This window comes from Myxocyprinus asiaticus, chromosome 2, assembly GCF_019703515.2.
Source record: "Myxocyprinus asiaticus isolate MX2 ecotype Aquarium Trade chromosome 2, UBuf_Myxa_2, whole genome shotgun sequence".
NCBI classification, from domain to species: Eukaryota; Metazoa; Chordata; class Actinopteri; order Cypriniformes; family Catostomidae; genus Myxocyprinus; species Myxocyprinus asiaticus.
Window position 1 is genome coordinate 13,986,531 of NC_059345.1, and position 25,235 is coordinate 14,011,765.

General features: G+C 36.6%; 1 protein-coding gene across 2 annotated transcripts in view; it reads right to left on the reverse strand.

The window, feature by feature from the left end:
• Positions 1 to 24,495, reverse strand: part of LOC127450821 (cytoplasmic aconitate hydratase) — a 31,752-nt gene extending 7,257 nt beyond the window's left edge. The window contains exons 1-16 of one of the 2 annotated variants that reach the window (XM_051715210.1): positions 24,429 to 24,495; positions 21,235 to 21,367; positions 20,843 to 21,011; positions 17,656 to 17,793; positions 10,315 to 10,384; positions 10,023 to 10,206; positions 6,001 to 6,140; positions 5,750 to 5,921; positions 5,494 to 5,594; positions 5,095 to 5,211; positions 4,757 to 4,916; positions 4,210 to 4,345; positions 3,354 to 3,438; positions 3,102 to 3,258; positions 2,797 to 2,921; positions 2,007 to 2,111 (exon numbers count right to left, since the gene is read on the reverse strand). In XM_051715210.1, coding sequence (XP_051571170.1) covers positions 2,007 to 2,111; positions 2,797 to 2,921; positions 3,102 to 3,258; positions 3,354 to 3,438; positions 4,210 to 4,345; positions 4,757 to 4,916; positions 5,095 to 5,211; positions 5,494 to 5,594; positions 5,750 to 5,921; positions 6,001 to 6,140; positions 10,023 to 10,206; positions 10,315 to 10,384; positions 17,656 to 17,793; positions 20,843 to 21,011; positions 21,235 to 21,331 — 1,956 coding nt within the window. In that variant the 5' untranslated portion in view covers positions 21,332 to 21,367; positions 24,429 to 24,495. The other variant, XM_051715218.1, reaches the window with a different exon arrangement.
• Between the last annotated feature and the right edge of the window lie 740 nt (positions 24,496 to 25,235).

Below are 25,235 nucleotides of genomic sequence, written 5' to 3' on the forward strand. Positions count from 1 at the left end.
ATCACTGTATTTTGCTGTGTTCAGCTTTCTTTCAACCCTGAGCAGTCCCCCAGTCCCTGCCACTGAAAAACACCCCCACAGCATGATGCTACCACCAACATGCTTCACCGTTGGGATGGTATTGTGCAGGTGATGAGCGGTGCTTGGTTTCCTCCAGACATTGTAACACTGACTAAATAAATCCTTACACAAGGTCACAAATAAATGAGGGGAATTCTCCAAGCCAAGATTTAACATTGTGTATTTACAAGAATGAACAGGGTGAACAATAAAGCATTTAGACAAACAAACATCAATCACTTAAAAAAGCTTTGCAGTCAGACATGTTCAACCACAAAAGTCAATATCTGGTCTCTCTCTTAGACCATGCAGTTTCAGAGTCCTTTCTAAATCAACAGGTATGAATTAATGGTAATCTAGCAGCAGTTAATCTCTCACCAGACCATAGTTTTATGAACATGAAGAGCTGGGTAATGAAGCGGTGGGAAAATCCAGTTTAAAATTCAGGTAAGAAGGTTCAGTCCGTAGGTACAGTAATCCAGAATGGGAAACAGGAGATTCAGACAGGTGAGTTTATGTCCAATATCCAAAGTATAATCCAACTGAGACATTAAGATGCCTTCAGCATCAGACAAGAACCCTCTGAACACAGATCCAAGCAAGCAAGCAAGCAAACAAACAAACAAACAAACAGACAGACAGACAGACAGACAGACAGACAGACAGACAGACAGACAGACAGACAGACAGACAGACAGACCAACAATGCATTATGTAGTGGAAGCAAACACTGATACAAAGTAACAATTGACCCAACACAGAGTTGTTTACAATGAGAAAAACAACTTATATTGAGCTGTAGAATAATGATGTTCCTCAAAATAGGGTTAAAGCAGAAAAGCCACATGTAAGCAAGCATTCATAGCTAGTGATAACACACTCTCCACACTGGACTTACTCTCTGCCTTATGAAGCAAACTCCTTAAGGTTATACTGAGGGGAAAAAAAAAAAAAAATCCCTAGCGCCCCCTAAAGGTCGGGAAGACGACAACAACTCAAAGGAAATAAATGTAATGGTTCAATGGGACTGTTACAACATGACACTTGGAATTGAGGCCATACAGTTCAATCTTTGTTTCATCAGACCAGAGAATTTTGTTTCTCACAGTCTGAGAGTCCTTTAGGTGCTTTTTTTGTGTGTCTTGCACTGAGAAGAGGCTTCTGTCTGGCCACTGTTCCATAAAGCCCAGATGCGTGGAATGCAGTGATGGTTGTCTTTCTGGAAGTTTCTCCCATCTCCACACATGATCTCTGGAGCTCAACCAGAGTGACCATCAGGTTCTTGGTCACCTCTCTTACAAAGGCCCTTCTCCCATGATTGCTCAGTTTGGCCAGGCGGCCAGCTCTAGGAAGAGTCCTGGTTGTTCCAAACGTCTTCCATTTAAGAATTCTGGAGGCCACTCTGCTCTTGGGAACCTTCAATGCAGCCGACATTTTTTGTAGCCTTCCTCAGATCTGTGTCTTGACACAATCCTGTCTCTGAGCTCTGCAGGTAGTTCCTTCGACCTCATGGCATGGTTTTTGCTCTGATATGCATTTTCAGCTGTGAGACCTTATATAGACAGGTTGTGCCTTTGCAAACCATGTCCAATTAATTGAATTTGCCACAGGTGGACACCAAACAAAGTGTAGAAACATCTCAAAGATGATCCAGAGAAATGGGATGCACCTGAGCTAAATTTCAAGTGTCATGGCAAAAGGTCTGAATACTTATGTCAATGTGATATTTCAGTTTTTTCTTTTTAATACATTTGCAAAGTTATCAAAAATCTGTTATTTGCTTTGTCATTATGGGGTATGGAGTGTAGACTGATGTGAAAAAAAAAAAAAAAACATTTTAGCATAAGGCTGCAACACAATATGTGAAAAAAATGAAGGGGTCTGAATATTTTCTGAATGCACTAATATACATATAAGTTATGAAAAAAAGAGAAAGTGTACAATACCAGTCCATCAAAAAAAGGTGGGGACTTTATGTAGGTAGATTTGGGATCCCAGGTATACAGCTTGTCAGAGGGGGCTTTCAGGGAGTTCCAGCGTTCATTTACTTTCTAAATATATATTAAAGGATTATTATTATTATTAATAATAAAAACACAAGAAAATATACGAGTTCATACTGAGAATTGAACAGGGTTATTTAAATGATTTAAATGAGTGACTGCAAAAAAGAAAAAAAAGAGGTTATTAAAAGGGATAGTTCACCCAAAAATGAAAATTCTCACATGATTTACTCACCCCCATGCCATCCCAGATGTATATATATTTCTTCTGCTGAACACAAATTAAGATTTTCAGAAGAATATTTCGGCTCTGTATATTCATTCAATGCAAGTGAATTGTGGCCGGAATTTGAAGGTCCAAAAAGCATATAAAAGGCGTTTTGGACCTTCAAAGTTCTGGCCACCATTCACTTGCATTGTATGGATCTAAAGAGTTGAGATATTCTTCTAAAAATCTCTGTTTGTGTTCAGGAGAAGAAATAAAGTCATACACATCTGGGATGGAAAGAGGGTGAGTAAATTAGATCATTTTCCTTTTTGGGTGAACTATCCCTTTAAAAATAAATAGCAAATGGTTACAGCACCTAACATATACTTTCATATATATTTTAACCATAAAACAAAAAAGCCCATGTCCATATTATTTGTTAACAACATATATTAATGTCATTTTTGGGACTGATTTTGTTAAGAAGGGGCAATAATAACAGAGGAGTTTATTAGTCAAGGGTACCTCCACTTTCTCATAGACCTCCTTAAACATGGAAGGAATAACAAATTGTCTCTCCACTGCTTGGATTTCCTCTCGTGTGGGCCATATGTCCCTCAGAAAAATCTTCTTTCCCTCCGAGTTCACCGCTAGACCAAGAAATAACCACAAACAGTTACCAAATCATCATCTTAAGGAAGAACCAAACAACCAGACACCACATGAGTCACTGATCTTCCGACACACTGCTCCTGGCTGTCAACTTAATGTGTATTACCCAGAGAAAATGTAAAAAGAATCTGAATAAACACCTGGTATATATCACTTACATAAGGGCTCCTTTTCTAAGTCTATTCTCACTGTGCCTGCAATGGCATAGGCAATGACCAGTGGAGGAGAAGCCAAATAATTGGCCCGTGTGTTGGGATGAACACGACCCTCAAAATTTCGGTTTCCAGACAGGACACCAGCAGCTACCAAATCACCCTGAGAGAAGAAAATTGTTAACATTCCAAAAATTGTATTAATATGAAAGAATTAATCCAAAAACTTTGTAAAATCAAAAGTGAGAATGTGTATACCTGAGTGATTGCCTCTACAACCTGCTCTGGAAGGGGTCCACTGTTTCCAATGCAGGTCATACAGCCATAACCAACAACCTCAAAACTAAAGACAATAAAAATATAACTGATACATTAATAGGGTCACGAACAATCACTTACATAGCCTGTATTGCCTCTGTAGCTTCTCTGTATCATATTAAAGGGATAGTTTACCCAAAATGATAATTCTCTAATCATTTACTCACCCTTATGTTGTCTCAAACTCATATGACTTTCTTCATGAAACAATGAAGAATTTTGAATGACATATTATGTGTTATTGTGCATACAATGCATGTTAATGGGGTTCCAAAATTTTAAGCTTCAAGCTCCAAAAAGGACATAAGGGCAGCATAAAGGTAATCAATACAACTCAGGTAGTTTATTCCATGTTTTCTGAAGTCATATGATTGGTTTTGGGTGTGAAACAGTTTAAAAGCATCAGGAAGGGAGGGTGAACGAGCATCTCTCAAGGAGACAGATGTCAAGATTTATAGTGAAAAAGGAGTTACATACTGGTCTGTTCTCACCCAAAACCAATCAGATCGCTTCAGAAGACATGGACTGAACCACTGGAATCTTATGGATTACCTTTATGTCCTTTTTGGAGCTTAAAAGTTTGAACCCCATTGACTTGCATTGTATTGACAATAACGTAAATATCCTTCAAAAAATTACTTTTGTTCATTTGTGTCCCGCAGAAGAAAGTCATATGAGTTTGAGATGGCATAAGGGTGAGTAAATGATGAAAGAATTATTCTTTTAATGTAAAACACTGTTGACATTTTTAGATTTGGGACAAAATTTCATCAAATGGCAATCACCACTGTCTTACCCTAATTGTGTGAGGAAGTCCATTACTCCACTCTCTTTAAGGTAGTAGGTGACCACTCCACTACCTGGAGACAGACTGGTCTTTATATACGGCTTGACACTGAGACCACACTCAACAGCCTTCTTGGCCAAGAGACCTGAGATGAATATGATGAAGAGTTGTATTACAATAACAAAAAAATATTCAACAATAAAATGACAAATTATTTTTGAGCTTGGTAATACATATATTGGACCTCTAAGCTCAGAAATGATCAAAATCTCTCCATGAAAGGGATAGTTCACCCATAAATAAAATGATGTCATCCTCTACACATGCTCATGTTGCTTGAAGCCTATATCATTTTCACTGAATGATAACTTACATTTTGGTCTGTTCCTCACACAAATCTATCACATGAACTATTGTTCAGACAAAGCTATTGGGATATACTGTAGCGTTCCATAGACAAAAAAATATGATGTTTGGGTGAGAATATGACATCAGAAATTTCATTTTAAGCCACTAGTGCAAGAAAGTTGGCATCTCTATATGGGTAGACACATACCTGCTCCCAGCATGACCGAGGGGTTACTGGTGTTGGTACAGCTCGTAATAGCTGCAATGACCACAGATCCGTGGGAGAGTGAATACTCAGCCCCGTTATACTGGAATGGTACACTAGCATTGTGACGATCAGGTGCCAGCTGAAATCCTTTAAACCCTTGCTGTTGACAAAAGTTAAAAATGGCTGAACTACTCACAACAATGAACAACTTAGAAAAACCTTAACATTGTGTTAAAAAAAAACAAAAGTAGGAAAAAGAATAGAGTATTATCTCTAAGTCTAGGACATTTCTAGGATCAAAGGAAAAATGTTTTCTCAGGTGTTACTGTGACATGTACCTTGGCTCCTAAACAGCTTTCAAAGTCCTGCTTCATGTCTGATATAGCCACTTTGTCGTGTGGCCGCTTGGGACCACTGCAGCAGGGGACGACCGCACTGAGGTCCAACTCAACAACCTGCAGAAACAGCAGGAGCAGGAGCGGGTTAGTAGACCGTTACATTTTCTGAAGATTCGCCAGCGAAAAAAATTCCCGGCACTATGCTGAGATGTTCTGGGTGGTTGTCAGGATATTGCTAGGTGCCTTGACAGGGCATTGTGGGTGGTTGCCAGGTTAATAGAGAATGTGTATTTTTAGACACATTTAACAGATATTAATTCTGCATTCAGAGGTGCAGACAGCTGTAACCAGAGGAAATCGGTCTGTACAATGACAGCATATTCAATGTATGTTGAGTACCTGAGTGAAGTGTGGATCTTGATCTGTGTTGCTGTAGTCTCTGAACATGCCCACTGCTTTCAGATATTGAGCTATGTAACTCAGCTTCTCTGAATCCCTCCCTTAAAAAAAAAAAAACGTAGATGTAAACCATTGGCAAGCACACAGCAAGGAAAAACAGTAGCTTCAACAATTCCACTTTCTCCATTTCAGAGCAGAACTGAGGTGAACACCATCACAGGCTTTATAAATTGATCTGTGGTCAGGGTTAACCTACCGGTCTGCTCCAAATACTGCACACTGATGTGGTCTACAGGGAAGAAGGCAGCAGTGGCTCCATACTCGGGGCACATGTTGGCGATGGTGGCACGGTCAGCAATGGACAGCTGGGCAACACCAGGGCCGAAAAACTCCACAAACTTCCCAACCACACCGACTTGCCGCAAATGCTGGTTTTTATATTAAAAAGATCAATTCATCGATAAATTCACATTGATCACAATTACAGACATGACATGAATTCCATACCTTGGTAACAGTAAGGACTATGTCAGTGGAGGTGATGTATTTGGTGGGTGTCCCCTGTAGTTTGTAACCAATGACCTCTGGCAGCACCATGCTGATTGGTTGACCCAACATGACTGCCTCTGCCTCAATACCTCCCACACCTGCTCAAAGATATCTAGGGTTAAAACTAGGGTTGCACCAACAAACATTTTTGGCCGATACGATACAGATTTTAGCAAAGAAATTATAGGCTGATACCGATAAAGATTCCGGTATTTTGCCACTTACCTAATTTTGTCATCAGATCACTGTTTTACTTAGGAATTATGCTTTAAAAATATACAAAGTACAAAAACCTTTTTACAGTTGGAACAATACATAATTTCAATTGAACATGGATTGGACCTGTTGAACACAGGCCAAAATTTTAAAGAGAGCCACAATAAAAGATAAATAGAAGATAGAAGTAAAAAAAAAAAACACAAAAATAACTAAATAAGATAACATGATGATTGAAATGAAATTTTTTTTTTGTACTTCTGCTGACTGAAGCGCTGAATGCACACTATGTTTTAAAACACAGCCTTTTACGGTTTAGTAACTAAGAAAGGCCATTTTGCGATTTCAGTCTCAAGTCAATCAATCATGCAGCACTATGGATATCATACCGATGTCTCAGAAGTCAAAGTCTGCTGGTTTAAAATAATTTTAGTTGGTTCTCTCATCATGTAGCTATAGGTATGTGTATCCCTCATCATATCCCTATAGGTATGTGCCGCTTTCACAACTGTCATGTCCATTTATGGCGGTTTTTCCGCAATAACGTGAGAACAAGAAAGAATAAAAATTAAATATTACATGTTCTTAGGAGTGCCAACCCTTCTACATTATTTTGGCTATTATTATTTCTGTATTGTGCATTTGAATTCAAATGGTATTACAAATTTTATAAATAAAACATTAATTTTTTCATATAAGCATTTTCATGTTAAAAAAACAATATACAATATAACAATATATAGTTTTAATCTGGTCAATAAATATCTGCCGCCAATACATCGGTTAATCCCGAGTTAAAACATGTTAAATTGACAAGACCCTGATAAATGTAGACTGCTATTAGAAACATACTGTATACTTGTAAATTAATTGTCAATTGAGAACTCAATAATAGTGATAGACCGATATATCGGCCAGGCCGATTAATCGGTGATTTTGTGATCATCTGTATTGGTCAATAACTGGGTTCACTTGGCTGATTAACAGAAGTGCTAACCTTCCCTTGTGTCAATTCCAAAATCTACAAATAGATTTGTCAATGGATAGTCAACACTTTCTGTTTTAAAGGTTTTTCCTTTTCAAGTTTATGCAAATTATAGTAAATATTGCATAAGTGTTTGTTTCTAAATTTTGTGTACATTTGATTTGCTTTAGTTAAATTGTATTACGTTTATCGCACTATATCTCCAGACATCGGTATCGGAATTTGCCATTGAAAAACCCATATGGGTCAACCACTATGAAATTGTGCTTTCTTCCCTTACAAAAATGAACTGCAGTTATATTGCAGTCTGATTGCAGTATTAATGCAATCTATGTAGTAAAAAGTGCAGTTTTGACAAACTGTACTACACGTACAATGTCTTTTAACTGCAGTACTGATATAGTAAATTACAGTACAATTGCAAGTCAGTGTAGTACCACTACAGTTCAGTGAAGTATACCTGCATTCTACACTGGTATAACTGCAGTACATTGCAAAATGGAAATGCAAAATGATAGCAGTTCAGTGTAGTAAAATTTCAAATCAATGCAATAGAGCTGTAGTTTGTGTAGTTCACCGGCAGTTCAGTGCAGTTAAACAGCTGCACTGCAGTATAAATTAAGTTTTCACATTGAACAAAACTGCAGTTCTAAAGTGTCTAAACTAGAGCTGTCGAAATTAACGCATGCGATTAATTTACAATGCTTGACACATTATTTTTTTAACGTGATTAACGTAATTACCAATTTGACATTAGATTCTGGCATTCTATTCAGCTCTGTGTGAGATCTAAACTCTATTTAAACATATACCACATACAGTAAAGAAAATGTGGAAAATATCAGGGAAAGTTAGGTTAGCACAACCTCTTTTTTTTTCTATTTTTCTGCTACGTAAGGGCTCTCACTCAGTGTGGTGGAGCGGGAACGTAATCATTAATGTTAATTTCTAATATTTCTACATATGCACAATACTATAAATCCTGACAAGACGTACACTACCGGTCAAAAGTTTTGAAACACTTGACTGAAATGATTCCCATGATCTTAAAAATCTTTTGATCCGAAGGCGTATGCTTAAATGTTTGAAATTAGTTTTGTAGACAAAAATATAATTGTGTCACCATATAAATGTATTTCATTATAATACTAACATTTTATAAAAAAAAAAAAAAAAAAAGTTTTTGAAATTGATGACTTTGACCAAATAATAAAGAAAAGCAGCCAATAAGTGCCCACATAAATGGGAACTCCTTCAATACTGTTTAAAAAGCATCCCAGGGTGATACCTCAAGAAGTTGGTTGAGAAAATGTCAAGAGTACATTTCTGAAAATTCTAGGCAAAAGGTGACTACTTTGAAGATGCTAAAATATAACACAGTTTTGATTTATTTTGGATTTTGTTTAGTCACAACATAATTCCCATAGTTCCATTTATGTTATTCCATAGTTTTGATGGCTGTACTATTATTCTAAAATGTGAAAAAAACAAAAAAAACAAAAAAAAAAACATATATATATAATAATAATAATAATAATAATAATATATATATATATATATATATATATATATATATATATATATATATATATATATATATATATAAAATAAAGAATGAGTGTTTCAAAACTTTTGACCGGTAGTGTGTATGTGTAGGTCGGTCGGTCGGTAGATAGATAGATTTCAGCATTTTGAAAATCTGTGATTAACTATTACAAAATCATGCGATTAAATATTTTAAACAACATTCCCAATGATGGGTGTTCTATACATGACACTACTGCATCTTAGAAGTAATGTACTGTACTGTGTACTGCATGTACTGTATCATGTTCATGACACTTGCTCTGATAATTTGTGAAAATGGATGCCTTTAACCTTTTCATGTTTATCTTTTTCTAATTTGTTTCATGTTTATTTTATACTTTTATATTTGCTAGTGAATGTTTAATTTGAAATATTGCATTGTTGATGCTCGTGTCTTAATGGCCAGGCACATCTTTAAAAGCTTTTAAACCTTTTTAAACATTTGAATGTCAATAAATTGCTGATTGCTAATAACCCACATTGTGTTTGCGGTCATTGGTCAAGTTTTGAAGAATTTAGGGAAGTACAGCAAATGTATTAAGTGTAGGAGTACAGATCTAGAGAACAACAGTAGAACTGCAGTATAAGTGTGGTAATTTGGACACAGTATTCCTGCAGTTTTCAGTACTGCAATACAATTGGGGTAATATGGACACAGTATTCCTGCAGTTTTCAGTACTGCAGTACAAGTGTGGTAATTTGGACACAGTATTCCTGCAGTTTTCAGAACTGCAATATAATTGGGAAAATATGGACACAGTATTCCTGCAGTTTTCAGTACTGCAGTACAAGTGTGGTAATTTGGACACAGTATTCCTGAAATGTTCAGTACTGCATTACAAGTGTGGTAATTTGGACACAGTATTCCTGCAATTTTCAGTACTGCAATACAAGTGTGGTAATTTGGACACAGTATTCCTGCAATTTTCAGTAATGCAATACAAGTGTGGTAATTTGGATGCAGTACTCCTGCAGTTTTCAGTATTGCAGTAAAAGTGTGGTAATTTGGACAAAGTATTTCTGCAATTTCCAGTACTGTAGTAAAGGTGTGGTAATTTGCCACACTTGTACTGTAGTTATTTTTTGTAAGGGTTAAACCACTAGCCCAAACACTGTATGTTTTTCTATTTTTTTTTTTCACAACAGCTAAATGTAAAGAAACCTTAGGTGATTCTTGATTAGTTTCACTCACCCCAGCCCAGCACTCCCAACCCATCAATCATGGTTGTGTGGGAGTCAGTGCCCACCAGACTGTCTGGGTAGTAGTAACCATCCTGATCAAACACAACCCTGGCCAGGTACTCTAGATTGACCTGATGTACTATTCCTGAACCTGGGGGAATGATCCTCATGTTCCGGAACGCTTTAGAACCCCACTGTGGACCGATAACATTAGTTAATACATGCAATCATCATCATCCACAAGGACTAAAAGATGCAACTCAATGTCAATACATTCATCAACATACATGGAAAAAAGTTACCTTTAAAAACTCAAATCGTTCTCTGTTCCTTTCAAATTCAAGTTCTTGATTTTTATGAAGGCTGTCAGACCTTAAAATAAGAAAAAGTTTTTTTATTTTCAACAATATATTTTGTAAGAATTCTCAATGTTTTGCCTGCTGAACAATCATTCTGTTGATAGGTAAACAGAAGAAACACTGAAATAGCTGATGTTATGATAAACATTTTGACCAATGATATCATTTATGCAGTGTTTCAAGTGGTATTTAAGACACAATTTAGTTAATTAATGATGTAGGGGTGTGCAGCGGAACCTTTATCTGTATTTGTATCTGTATCTGTTCATATGACAAAATTATCTGTCTCTGTATTTGGATAGAACTGAGTGTGGGTGGGGCTTAAACTGGAAGGGCATCAAAACTAAATGAAATGGCCATTTTTAAGTATCACTCTTACATTTATAGTTTCTACTAATAAAACATGCCTTGCATATACCTTTTCATAATAGCCTAATAATAATAATAATTTTATACAAATATTATTTAAAAAAATATTATTTTATTCTTTTTTTTTTTCTTACCAGATGAAGCTGAATTTGTAGGCTACATTAACTGTGGAATATGTTGTGGTTTCTCCTGGTATTTCAGATATTAATATCTGCATGAAACAGAATTTTCGTTTGTCTGTGCATGTATAACAACATTATTCTGGAGGCAAGATGTGTCAAGCAAAATATGAAATGTCAAATACACATTTTTGCCTGGAATAATAAATACAAATTCTAATATAATTTAAATATATTAAAATAAAATCAATATAGCCTACAAACAGGTGAAAGTCCCATAAGTCTCAGGAATTTTTATGATAGGACACCATTATTTAGTTAAATAATAATGTTACATTTATATAGCACCTTACCAGAGTTCAAGAACACTTAACATTTTCAAATTTAGCACAGTTTAAAGAAGAAGAAAAGTATGCCATCATTTTTATATCACCAGAACTTGAATTTGAAAAAGCCTCTAAATTTATGATCTTTAAAAATGACAGTGTAATTTGATGTTATCGAAACATTTTACTGTTCATTTTAAATATTTGAAAATATTTTGTGTGAATTCACCTAAAAAAATTCAGGTTGTGAAATTCAAATTTTTATTATTCAAGAGGTGGATTTCAAGTCGTGAAATTCGGGTCTCAATTTCAGGTTGTTGAATACGGGTTGAGAAGGTGGCAAAATTCGAGGCTGACATCCAGGAATTCAAGGAAGAGCAAACGAGTGTTGATGTAATCCATCTCTCTCGGACAATCGCAAAGCGATGGAACGGCTCAAAAGTAATTTTAAATGTATATATCTGCGCTGTCTGATGACAAACACGTATCTCCAAAAAACAAATTTTTCAAGAGCATGGAAAAACTAATTTTCTCATAAACAATCTTACAAGATACTTGTTAAACAGACAGCCTGATTAAACATCTTTTCATTGGTCATTTCGATGCACAATTTAAACAGTAGGAAGCATTCCATCTATGGTAAAGTCAAAATTTCCAAAAGTGGAGATTTGTGTTTTTCATCAGACAGTGATGATATACATATATAGTAGTGTGTGTGTGTGTGTGTGTGTGTGTGTGTGTGTGTGTGTGTGTGTATACACTACCGGTCAAAAGTTTTGAAACACTTACTCATTCTTTATTATAATTTGTTTTGTTTTTTCACATTTTAGAATAATAGTAAAGTCATCAAAACTATGGAATAACATAAATGGAACTATGGGAATTATGTTGTGACTAAACAAAATCCAAAATAAATCAAAACTGTGTTATATTTTATCATCTTCAAAGTAGTCACCCTTTGCCTAGAATTTGCAGACATGTACTCTTGACATTTTCTCAACCAACTTCTTGAGGTATCACCCTGGGATGCTTTTTAAACAGTATTGAAGGAGTTCCCATCTATGTTGGGCACTTATTGGCTGCTTTTCTTTATTATTTGATCCAAGTCATCAATTTCAAAAAACTTTTTTTTTTTTTAATTTTTGTTTTTTATTACATTTTAGAATTATATAAATTACATATTAATTACAAATTTATATAAAAATAAATTAATATGGTGGCACAATTATATTTTTCTCTACAAAACTAATTTCAAACATTTAAGCATACGCCTTCAGATCAAAAGATTTTAAGATCATGAGAAACATTTCAGTCATGTGTTTCAAAACTTTTGACCGGTAGTGCGCACACACCACACACACACACACACACACACACACACACACACACACACAGCTGAAGTCATAAGTTTACATACACTTAGGTTGAAGTCATTAAAACTCATTTTTTAACCACTCCACAGATTTCATACTAGCAAACTTTAGTTTTGGCAAGTCGTTTAGGACATCTACTTTGTGCATGACACGAGTAATTTTTCCAATAATTGTTTGCAGACAGATTGTTTCACTTTTAATTGACTATATTACAATTCCAGTGTGTCAGAAGTTTACATACACTAAGTTAACTGTGGTTAACTTTAAGCAGCTTGGAAAATTCCAGAAAATTATGTCAAGCCTTTAGGTAGTTAGCCAATTAGCTTCTGATAGGCTAATTGGAGTCAACTGTAGGTGTACCTGTGGATGTATTTTAAGGCATACCTTCAAACTCAGTGCCTCTTTGCTTGACATCATGGGAAAATCAAAAGAAATCAGCCAAGATCTCAAAAAAATAAAAAATAAAAAAAATAATGTAGACCTCCACAAGTCTGGTTCATCCTTGGCAGCAATTTTCAAAACACCTGAAGGTACCACGTTCATCTATACAAACAATAGTACGCAAGTATAAACACCATGGGACCACACAGCCATCATACCACTCAGGAAGGAGACGCATTCTGTCTCCTAGAGATGAATGTAGTTTGGGGCAAAAAGTGCAAATCAATCCCAGAACAACAAAGGTCCTTGTTAAGATGCTGGAGGAAACAGGTAGACAAATCTATATCCAGAGTAAAACGAGTCCTATATCGACACAACCTGAAAGGCTGCTCAGCAAGTAAGAAGCCACTGCTCCAAAACCGCCATAAAAAATCCAGACTATAGTTTGCAAGTGCACATGGGGACAAAGATCTGACTTTGAGAAATGTCCTCTGGTCTGATATAACAAAAATTGAACTGTTTGGCCATTATGACCAACGTTATGTGTAGAGGAAAAATGGTGAGGCTTGCAAGCCGAAGAACACCATCCCAACCGTGAAGCAGGGGGGTGGCAGCATCATGTTGTGATGGTGCTTTGATGCAGGAGGGACTGGTGCACTTCACAAAATAGATGGCATCATGAGGAAGGAAAATGATGTGAATATATTGAAGCAACATCTCAAGACATCAGCCAGGAAGTTAAAGCTCGGTTGCAAATGGGTCTTCCAAATGGACAATGACCCCAAGCATACCTCCAAAGTTGTGGCAAAATGGCTTAAGGACAACAAAGTCAAGGTACTGGAGTGGCCATCACAAAGCCCTGACCTCAATACGATAGAAAATTTTTGGGCAGAACTGAAAAAGCTTGTGCGAGCAAGGAGGCCTGCAAACCTGACTCAGTTACACCAGTTCTGTCCGGAGGAATGGGCCAAAATTCCAGCAAATTATTGAGAGAAGCTTGTGGAAGGCTACCCAAAACATTTGACCCAAGTTAAACAATTTAAAGGCAATGCTACCAAATACAACACAGTGTATGTAAACTTCTGACCCACTGGGAATGTGATGAAAGAAATAAAAGTTGAAATAAATAATTATCTTCTATTATTCTGACATTTCACATTCTTAAAGTAGTGATCCTAACTGACCACAGACAGGGAATGTTTTCTAAGATTAAATGTCAGGAATTATAAAAAAAATGTATAAAGTTTAAATGTATTTGGCTAAGGTATATGTAAACTTTTGACTTCAACTGTGTGTGTGTGTGTGTGTGTGTGTGTGTGTGTGTGTGTGTGTGTGTATATATATATATATATATATATATATATATATATATATATATATATATACATACATATATTTACACACACACACACATATACAGTATCTCACAGAAGTGGGTACACCCCTCACATTTTAGTAAATATTTTATTATATCTTTTCATGTGACAACACTGAAGAAATAACACTTTGCTACAATGTAAAGTAGTGAGTGTACAGCTTGTACAACAGTGTAAATTTGCTGTCCCCTCAAAATAACTCAACACACAGCCATTAATGTCTAAACTGCTGACAACAAAATTGAGTACACCCCTAAGTGAAAATGTCCAAATTGGGCACAATTAGCCATTTTCCCTCCCCGGTGTCATGTGATTCGTTAATGTTACAAGGTCTCAGGTGTGAATGGGGAGCAGGTGTGTTAAATTTGGTGTTATCGCTCTCACTCTCTCATACTGGTCACTGGAAATTCAACATGGCACCTCATGGCAAAGAACTCTCTGAGGATCTGAATAAAATAATTGTTGCTCTACATAAAGATGGCCTAGGCTATAAGAAGATTGCCAAGACCCTGAAACTGAGCTGCAGCACGGTGGCCAAGACCATACAGCGGTTTAACAGGACAGGTTCCACTCAGAACAGGCCTCGCCATGGTCGACCAAAGAAGTTGTGTGCACGTGCTCAGCATCATATCCAGAGGTTGTCTTTGGGAAATAGATGTATGAGTGCTGCCAGCATTGCTGCAGAGGTTGAAGGGGAGTGGGGGTCAGCCTGTCAGTGCTCAGACCATACGCCGCACACTGCATCAAATTGGTCTGCATGGCTGTCGTCCCAGAAGGAAGCCTCTTCTAAAGATGATGCACAAGAAAGCCCGCAAACAGTTTGCTGAAGACAAGCAGACTAAGGACATGGATTACTGGAACCATGTCCTATGGTCTGATGAGACCAAGATAAACTTATTTGGTTCAGATGGTGTCAAGCGTGTGTGGCGGCAAACAGGTGAGGACCACAAAGACAAGTGTGTCTTGCCTACAGTCAAGCATGGTGGTGGGAGTGTCATGGTCTGGGGCTGCATGAGTGCTGCCGGCACTGGCGAGCTACAGTTCATTAAGGGAACCATGAATGCCAACATGTACTGTGACATACTGAAGCAGAGCATGATCCCCTCCCTTCGGAGACTGGGCCGCAGGTCGGTATTCCAACATGATAACGACCCCAAACACACATCCAAGACGACAACTGCCTTGCTAAAGAAGCTGAGGGTAAAGGTGATGGACTGGCCAAGCATGTATCCAGACCTATACCCTATTGAGCATCTGTGGGGCATCCTCAAACGGAAGGTGGAGGAGCACAAGGTGTCTAACAACCACCAGCTTCGTGATGTCGTCATGGAGGAGTGGAAGAGGACTCCAGTGGCAACCTGTGAAGCTCTGGTGAACTCCATGCCCAAGAGGGTTAAGGCAGTGCTGGAAAATAATGGTGGCCACACAAAATATTGACACTTTGGGCCCAATTTGGACATTTTCACTTAGGGGTGTACTCACTTTTGTTGCCAGCAGTTTAGACATTAATGGCTGTGTGTTGAGTTATTTTGAGGGGACAGCAAATTTACACTGTTATACAAGCTGTACACTCACTACTTTACATTGTAGCAAAGTGTCATTTCTTCAGTGTTGTCACATGAAAAGATATAATAAAATATTTACTAAAATGTGAGGGGTGTACTCACTTCTGTGAGACACTGTATATACACACACTGTTATATAAATGTTCAACTATTTTTGATCTCACAACCATTTAACAGATGTATAGAAATATATATTTTATTTTTTTATTTATTTAATACTTATTGACTACTACATTTTTTTATTTATTTGTTTGTTTTTTTGCAGACTTGCAGTTAAAAAGAGGTAGTTTGATTATTCGTTTCCACTAGTAAATGTCCTTTGCCCATATCATTATGAAATAAGATTCTTCATGAAACTTGCTGTAAGGTGAAGGATCCAATTTACTGATTTAGTTGATCTTTTCTTCAAAACACATTAATGAAACATTTTAATAAGTATCCCTAAAGTATACCTTTTTGTGTTGTCACAGTTGTTTAAAATGACTTGAGCTGTTTCCATCACTTTGCGATTGTCCAAGAGAGAGTTGGATTACATCAACACTCGTTTGCTCTTCCTTGCATTCCCGCATATAATCTTCAAATTTTGCCACCTGAATTTCTAAACCCGTATTCAACAATCTTAATATTGAGACCTGAAATCCACCACTTGAATAATTAAAACCTGAATTTCTTTTAAGTGAATTCACACAAAATGTTTTCAAATATTTCAAATTAACAGCAAATTTTTTTGATAAATTACACAGTCTTTTTTCAAGATCATGAATTCAGAGGCTTTTTCAAATTCAAGTTCTAGTGATATAAAAATGACGCCATAGAAAAGCATGTTTCAGTTTCTTCGTTTATGTTTATATTCCGAATAGATGAATTCCTATGGAGCACTTAAACCTTTAAGGAGCACTTTAACTTTTTTTTGCAAAGATTTCAAACAAACTTCTTTCACATTGTCATTATGGGGTATTGTTTGTAGAATTTTGAGGAAAATAATTAATTTAATCCATTTTGGAATAAGGCTGTAACATAACAAAATGTGGAAAAAGTGAAGCGTTGTGAATACTTTCCGGATGCACTGTACAATCTGAAATCACAACGTGCACATTCTCATTCATAAGGTTTACACTTTAGAAATATTGGCTGCACAGATTCATAAATTCGTTGTCATTTTGAATATGTTTTTTTTTAAATGTCGCTTTATCCTTGTGCTTTTTGGATAATCAGTCAAATTAATATTTTTCATATTATTCGGATTCATCCGTTATTCGTTTTGAAGTCATTTTCTGTGCCTTTCTGAATAAGGTATTCGGCTTCGGGCACATCCCTATAATGATGTGTCCACCGTAGAAAAGAACAACTGGATTTTCTCACTCTGTTTAGGCACAACTGTAGGATTTGCAGTAGCATTTTCCTTTGCCTCACTATCTGTGCTTCCCGTGACTTGGTTAGCACTCTTAACCCGTAAACACAAAGCACCCACACCCTGCACATTTTATTTTGAATGAAATACTCTGCAGGTGTAGATAAATACTCCAAGAACACCCTTTCAGGCAACCTGAATCTCCTCAAGAAATTATCAAGAGAACTCAGTATATAACAAAACAAAAAAAAAAGAGGCTGTTTTGATGTGACAAAGAAATTAGAGTTTGAAAAATATGTTGTACAGACTTGGACCTAAAATATATATATATATATATATATATATATATATATATATATATATATATATATATATATATATATATATATATATCTTACATTTCTGGTGAAAGGCAGAGACTTACTTTCTGTTGAAGTCCACTTGAATGGAATGGTCTATGACAAGATCCACAGGACAGACAGGATTAATCTTCTCAGGGTCACCCTGTAATTTCTTTACTGCATCACGCATGGCTGCAAAGTCAACCACTGCAGGAACCCCCCTATCCAGAATACAACACAGAGTTAATCAGATACAATAGATGCTCAGTCCATTTAAATGCATCCAGCCAAGAAACTTTACACAAATCAACAATCACAGCTTAATATATTCAATACAATAACCAACATGAAAGCCTTATTCACAAGCACTAAAAAAGCTGCAAGTTGTTAGGTTTTAGTTCAAACCAGGGTTGGAAATGAAAAGGGGCTCGGGGCAGAAATGCCTCAGAAATTGACAAAAATGCCCCCGAAATTCAAAATATGGGGGCAAAAAATGCCCCCACAATGAGCTCCTGTTTTTTAATTAATGACATCTGATATAATATATACAAAGTAATCTTCATTTGAATGATTCAATATGGATTCCTAAAATCCCAAGATCTTTCTTTTAATCTATGCCTGCTTTCAGTGGAAAAGTAAAATTTTTCACGGAACATTATTTGTAGCAAGCCACTCGTATTGCACATGTTGCCGAGACAGTGGCAGATTGGCGGATCTTCGCACCATCGACCCTCCCAGATAAGCACTCCACATCCATCTCTCCGCATCAGTTCGCTGCTAAATTGTAACCATTTCCCTTCTTACTGAAAATAAACTGTCCTTGCGAGTAACTATTTTTCACCCCTGTACAACTTCCCTACTCATTGGCCCATCTCACTTTTGTTGCCATCTGCCTCCTCTTCTACTAGAGACCAAATGTGAAGGAAAGATGGATGTTATATTTAGTAAGTTCATCAGGTCTGAGAAGATCACAAAATAGAAATGTTAAATATAATTTTAATATAAAAAGATGTCTGCAGGCCACGGTCAGATCGTTTGTTGTTTAGCCAATCAAAAGATTTCTGCCTGTCAATCACTGTGCACAGGGCAACCCGCCCCATATACACCGCCTGGCCAAAAAAAAAGTTGCCGTTTGGATTTGAATAAGCAGATACTTAAGAGCCTATGATTGGATGATTATTGCAGTGATTAATATGTTTCAGCTGGCAACAATTCTTTTAACCCTAAATGATGCAGTGTGTAGATTCTCATTTCTTAAACAACTATGTCGGAAGACGTATCCTGTGGTCGTGGAAAAGATGTTACTGTGTTTCAGAAGGGACAAAATATTGACCTGCATCAAGCGAAGAAAACAACTAAGGATATTGCTCAAATCACTGGAATTGGGTTAAGAACTGTCCAATACATTATTAAAACCTAGAAGGATAGTTTTGAACCGTCAGTTTCGCGGAAGATATGTGATCATAGATCACTAAAACTGGTGTGGTGGTGGCGTAGTGGGCTAAAACACATAAAAGGTTGCTGGTTTGATCCCCACAGCCACCACCATTGTGTCCTTGAGCAAGGCACTTAACTCTAGGTTGCTCCGGGGGGATTGTCCCTGTGATAAGTGCACTGTAAGTCGCTTTGGATAAAAGCGTCTGCCAAATGCATAAATGTAAATGTAAAACATTTGAAGTCACATCGTAAAAAAATTTACAGTAGAACTCACGGCTATGTTTAAAAGTGAACATATGAGTATTTCCGCACGCACAATGTGACAAGAACTTACAGGACTGGGACTAAACAGCTGTGTGGCCACAAGAAAGCCACTTGTTAGTGACGCTAATCAGAAAAAATCGTCTTCAGTTTGCTAGGGAGCATAAAAATTGGACTGTGGAGCAATGGAAAAAGGTCATGTGGTCTGAGGAGTCCAGATTTACCCCATTCCAAAATGATGGGTGCATCAGGGTAAGAAGGGAAGCACATGAAGCGATGCACCCGTCATGCATAGTGCCCCCTGTACAAGCCTCTGGAGGCAGTGTTATGATCTGGGGTTGCTTCAATTGATCAGTTCTAGGCTCAGCAACGTTATGCGGCAATACGATGAAGTCAGCATACAATGCACCTTTAATATTAATAATAATAATAATATTTTGATGTGTTAAATAACCCTAATGTTAAATATTACTTATATTATTAATGCCATATCCTCAATTTGTTTCAGTCACAATGTACGCTGTGCAGTAGAGATCAGGCAATTATGTAATATTAAAACATGCCTATTGACATAGTAACAGAAATATTCACAAATAAATCAATTTTGAATCAAAATTGCAATCTAACTGAATTGAATTAAATTGGGAAATCAGTGCCAATACCTAGCCCGACAAATATTAGTTGATGGTGATTTAATTATATAGGTAACAACAGCCTACAGTATCTGATAATTAAAGGGACAGTTCACACAAAAAATGAAAATTGTCTCATCATTTACTCACCCTCATGCCATCCCAGATGTGTATGACTTTCTTCTGCAGAACAAAAATGAAGATTTTTAGAAGAATATCTCAGCTCTGTAGGACCATACAATGCAAGTGAATGGTGACCAGACCTTTCAAGCTCCAGAAATCACATAAAGGCAGCATAAAAGTAATCCATATGACCCCAGTGGTTAAATCCATGCCTATAGAAGTGATTATAAGTGTGGGTGAGAAACAGATCAATATTTAGGTCCTTTTTTTTTACTATAAATCTCCAATTTCACTGTCACATTCTGAAAGTGAAAGTGGAGATTTATAGTAAAAAAGGATTGAAATATTGATCTGTTTTTCACCCAAAGTGATTGCATCACTTTAGAAGACATATATTAAACCACTGGAGTCTTATGGATTTCTTTCATGTACCTTTACGTAATTTTTGGAGCTTGAAAGGTCTGGTCACCATTCACTTGCAGTGTATGGACCTACAGAGCGGAAATGTTCTTCTAAAAATATTTGTTTTTGTTCTGCAGAAGAAATAAATTCATATACATCTGGGATGGCATGAAAGTGAGTAAATGATGAGAGAATTGAAATTTTTGGGTTAACTACACCTTTAAGATTTAATTTATTCATTAAATTAAAGTAATTGAAATAAAACGGTGAAGTAATTTTTTATTATAAAGGTTAGAAAAAAATTGCCCTTTCAAAAAGCAAAAAAAAAAAAAAAAATGCCCTTGGAAATCAATTCCAGGGGGCAAATAATGCACCTTGATGGAAAAGTACATTTCTGACACTGGTTCAAACTTACGTGAAGTCTTGCAAGATGACACGTGCTGGTCTGAAAGGCACCTCCACGGTCAGACTCTGTGTCACCTTCCAGTTGAGGATGTTCTCCACATCATCCTTTTTCACCAGGAATCCATCACAGTTCCTCACTGCAGACTCCAGCAGCACACGGATGGAGAATGGAAGGTGATCTTTAAAGAAAGGGGCAAGCGGTTATAAAAAAAGCAGCTGATGCAAGATAAGTATTCCAAAGTACGGAGACCAACTCAAGAGAGGAACACAGTCATGTCTACATTCACTGGGAAAGTGATTTTGCATGCAATAACCCTGCAGGACAACAATACTTTAACATACATTGTTTTTAAAGTTTAAATAATTCAAAAAGGCAAAAATAAAAATGGGGTATTTTCCTACCATATCTGGGGTCACCAAGCTTCCTTAAGCTGAAGAATTTATGGTCAGGCTTCTGGGGGTCCAGAGGCTCAACAATGTGTGCATAAGGGTTTGTCATTATTCAGATATGCTTCCTTACCACACACTCTTGACCCTGAAATTGAGGGGTTAGAAAAGTTGGGGTAAAACCTTTTAAGTATTAAGCGGTAGAGCTTACTGGATTGTCATCCAGTTAAGTCACTTTTACAACTAAAACCTTGATACAAAAACTTAGCTATGCACGTAGTTTAAATATTTAAAGGAATAGCTTTCACACACTTTGCAGTGCATCATTATTTAGAGAAACAGACTAGACACCTGTACTGAATGGTGACATAACTGCCCAAAATCCCAAAATTAAAAAGCATTTTAAATAGGACATTTAGCTTTTTTTCCCATCTCTTTTGAACAGCAAAGGCTTGAGCACTTCCCAGAATTAAGAGGTTGGTACGTGACAGTCAGGGCAACACCATCTGAACCACACAACACCACACAGCAGGAAAGATTAAGAAGATAAACTTTATCACCATCTCCACACAGACTAGTTCATACAGAAGCTGCACGTTGACAAATCTACAGTTTACATCACATACTTTATATCTGGTTGATCTTAAAGAATTAAACAATATCAGTTTTATGCAATGAGATTAAACATGCCCCTCTCCTAAACATGGACAAAGAACTGTGTGGTATTTGTATTGGATTCCATACAACAGACATGCAATTACAAGAAAACCTCATTCAAATAGGTTCCAGAGCTTGGAAGACTTCCAGAACTGTAAATCCTGGACACAGTTGGGGAAAGATGGTGGAGTGATGCATCAGGTGAGTGGTCAGGCCATGATGCTATTATTTAGAGAGCTATTTCTGTTTGTAGGTCATAATAATTATACTAATACATTTGGTACACACTGCCACCATTGACAAAGGTTTTAAGAAGTGTTACATAATGGCTTAGAAAAATGAATATACATTGTAATGCAAAAAAGTGGTTGACAAATATATGTTTTTGATGCTGATATTTAGATCACATGATGATATATATTGGTGTTTTTTCAACTTCTGGCAATTTCATATCCCAGGGGTTGATTTTATTAAAACTAACAGATTTTAGACAGACTTTTCATGTGACATTATACGTCACATTAAAACTGACTTAAACATTTTTTATTTTTTATTTTTTTACCATGCATTCATCACTTATTTTATTGTTTAACCTTGTCCCAGACCCAGACTTTCAATATTAAACTATAAAAATCCATAATAAACATTTATAGTAAAACAATTATTACATGTTTAAAACTAGTATCAGAAAAGAGCATGCTTAAAATTTAATTTGAGACAAGTAATGTTTGAAGAAAACAAAGAAAAATTCTAGTTTAATAATCACTTGTGAGCAGAATCATTTGTTTGGGTGTCATTTCCAACAAAGCTTTAATTTTGCAAAGCAGGCACAGTAATTGTCTGATCCCAAAAGTCTCACAATGGCCAAATATTGATTGATTAATCAACCTGGACAATATATATCGGTGTATTGCTACTATAAAAAAAACTGTACATTGATAATACTTCATTCAGAATGTTTTACATGAAGTAATATTATTCAGATACAAATGCACAAAAAACATCAACATAACCATAGCAAAAATGTAACCGAAATTAGCAATTCCTTTTTTCTTTTTTTATTTAGTTTTTATCCCCTTTCCTCCCAATTTGGAATGCCCAATTCCCACTACTTAGTAGGTCCTCGCAGTGGCGCAGTTACTCACCTCAACCCGGGTGGCGGAGGACAAGTCTCAGTTGCCTCCACTTCTGAGAGAGTCAATCCACGCATCTTATCACGTGGCTCGTCGTGCATGACACCGCGGAGACACCGCATGTGGAGGCTCATGCTACTCTCCGCAATCCACGCACAACGCGCCCCACTGAGAGCGAGAACCCCTAATCGCGACCACGAGGAGGTTACCCCATGTGACTCTACCCTCCCTAGCAACCGGGCCAATTTGGTTGCTTAGGAGACCTGGCTGGAGTCACTCAGCGCACCCTGGATTCCAACTTGCGACTCCAGGGGTGGTAGTCAGTGTCTAGAAAGTAGCAATTCTTAATCCAAGGACTAAAAAGACATGTTAAAACCATGAAGGCCAAAAAGGCATCTAGGGGCCCAATGAGCTTCATCCCAGCAGACTATAATTATGTTATCATGTTACCAAGTTCAAGTCAATCCTTCCGGGATATGGGCAAGCAATGTGGCCAAGCTGTGCAACAAGCAAAGCGAGTAATTGTGCAATAAAGCAAATGGAAGGCAAGAGGAGACAACCAACCAAGCAGGGTGAGCCAGCACAACCTGAGGGGAAAGCTGCATATTATTCAGGAAATGATAGAAACCATTCCCATAGTTCACATAATAGGCACATCAATTATTCTAAAGCACTTGCTGAAATAGCAAGACACTTTTTGAATATGAAGTCACAGTTTCTTAGTTACTTAAGTGAAATGCCACCTAATATACTGTATCTCCAATAGTAATACAAAGTTCCAAAATTAATCTGAGGCAAAGACAAGGCAATCCCAGTGTAACAAAACATGTGCATCATCTTGTGACTCAAATGGCATGCAATGATTTTCTGCAGGCAGTGTCAGGAAAGCATTATCAATTAGACTATGGACTATGACATGAGCATGTGTGTTTTCCTGTGCTCCATGAAAAGGGGCAACCTCCATCAACTTCATGCTTGCAGAATGATTTACCCTGTATTTGAATTACACAACACTCTATGCAGAGCTAAAGAAAAGCAGATAATCTTAAGAGTGCATTTGCCTTAATTAATATTAATTCATAAATATTACACTGTCAATGGCAAGATAGCAGGTTAGCTATCATTGGCTCAACCAAATAAGTGTTAAAACTGCATAAATGTTCACTTTATCTTGGTCCAGCATGCATATATTTGATCTGTCAGTAAGTGTACACAACTGAAGAACTTGAATTGCATCCTTTTAACATGCAATACTAGGCACTAACACCGCTTTGTTATGACAACAGCATCTACAGCTACACATTCAAAGCACTAATAAAAGACATACATTTACATATGCAAACGAGTTGTAGACATTTCATGCCGTTATGTTCATGAAGCACGACGTATTAGTAAATCAGCATGTTGAAACAACCTTACCTCGAAATATTAGAGTACATTTAAAGTCACTAGATGCTCGTCCTCTTTAACTAGCGTTGATGCCTTTTTAACGTAATTACTCTAAATGAGTAGCATCCACAAAAATACAGGAACTTACTCTATAAACTATAAACTTGCTCTGTAAACCATATTTACACCTCACACTCGAATGATAAAATATAGCAGGTACAATATTTTACAATTAGTCTGATAAGGCGTTCAACGAAGTTTTATATTAATACTATGGATATTACGGTAATGATTCAGCTCTTCTGCGCCTGTTTCTTTGCTCGGTTATAAATGTGTGGTAAAGGTCAAAGTTAGTTTAGTGCTCATGTATGGAACACCACAGAACACATGTTTAACATCTACTTACATAATTCAGCCAGATATGTATGGGTGATGAGCATGAATCAGTTACAAAATTATAATTTTAGGTCTTGTAGCTATGATCAAATTACAAAATTGTAAATAAACTGGGGAGGGCAAAGTAATATAAATGAAAAAACATGCTGAGCATGAAAATGATGTACATGATGACTGCAACATGACTAAATTTATTTTACTTTCAATCTATAGTATATGCATTGTATACTTCTAGTAGTATGTTCTATGTATTATTAAATATGTCCCTTAATTATATTTAAAAAATGTGAGGTGTATCTTTTTGACCTACTATTAACATTATTTATAATATAATTCAAATACTTTATGAATTGATATATAAAAATCTTGTACTGCTATCACCTTGTGTAAACATTTCCAGACTATAGCAGCTGAAAATATTCCCCCCCAACCTTTCAACTC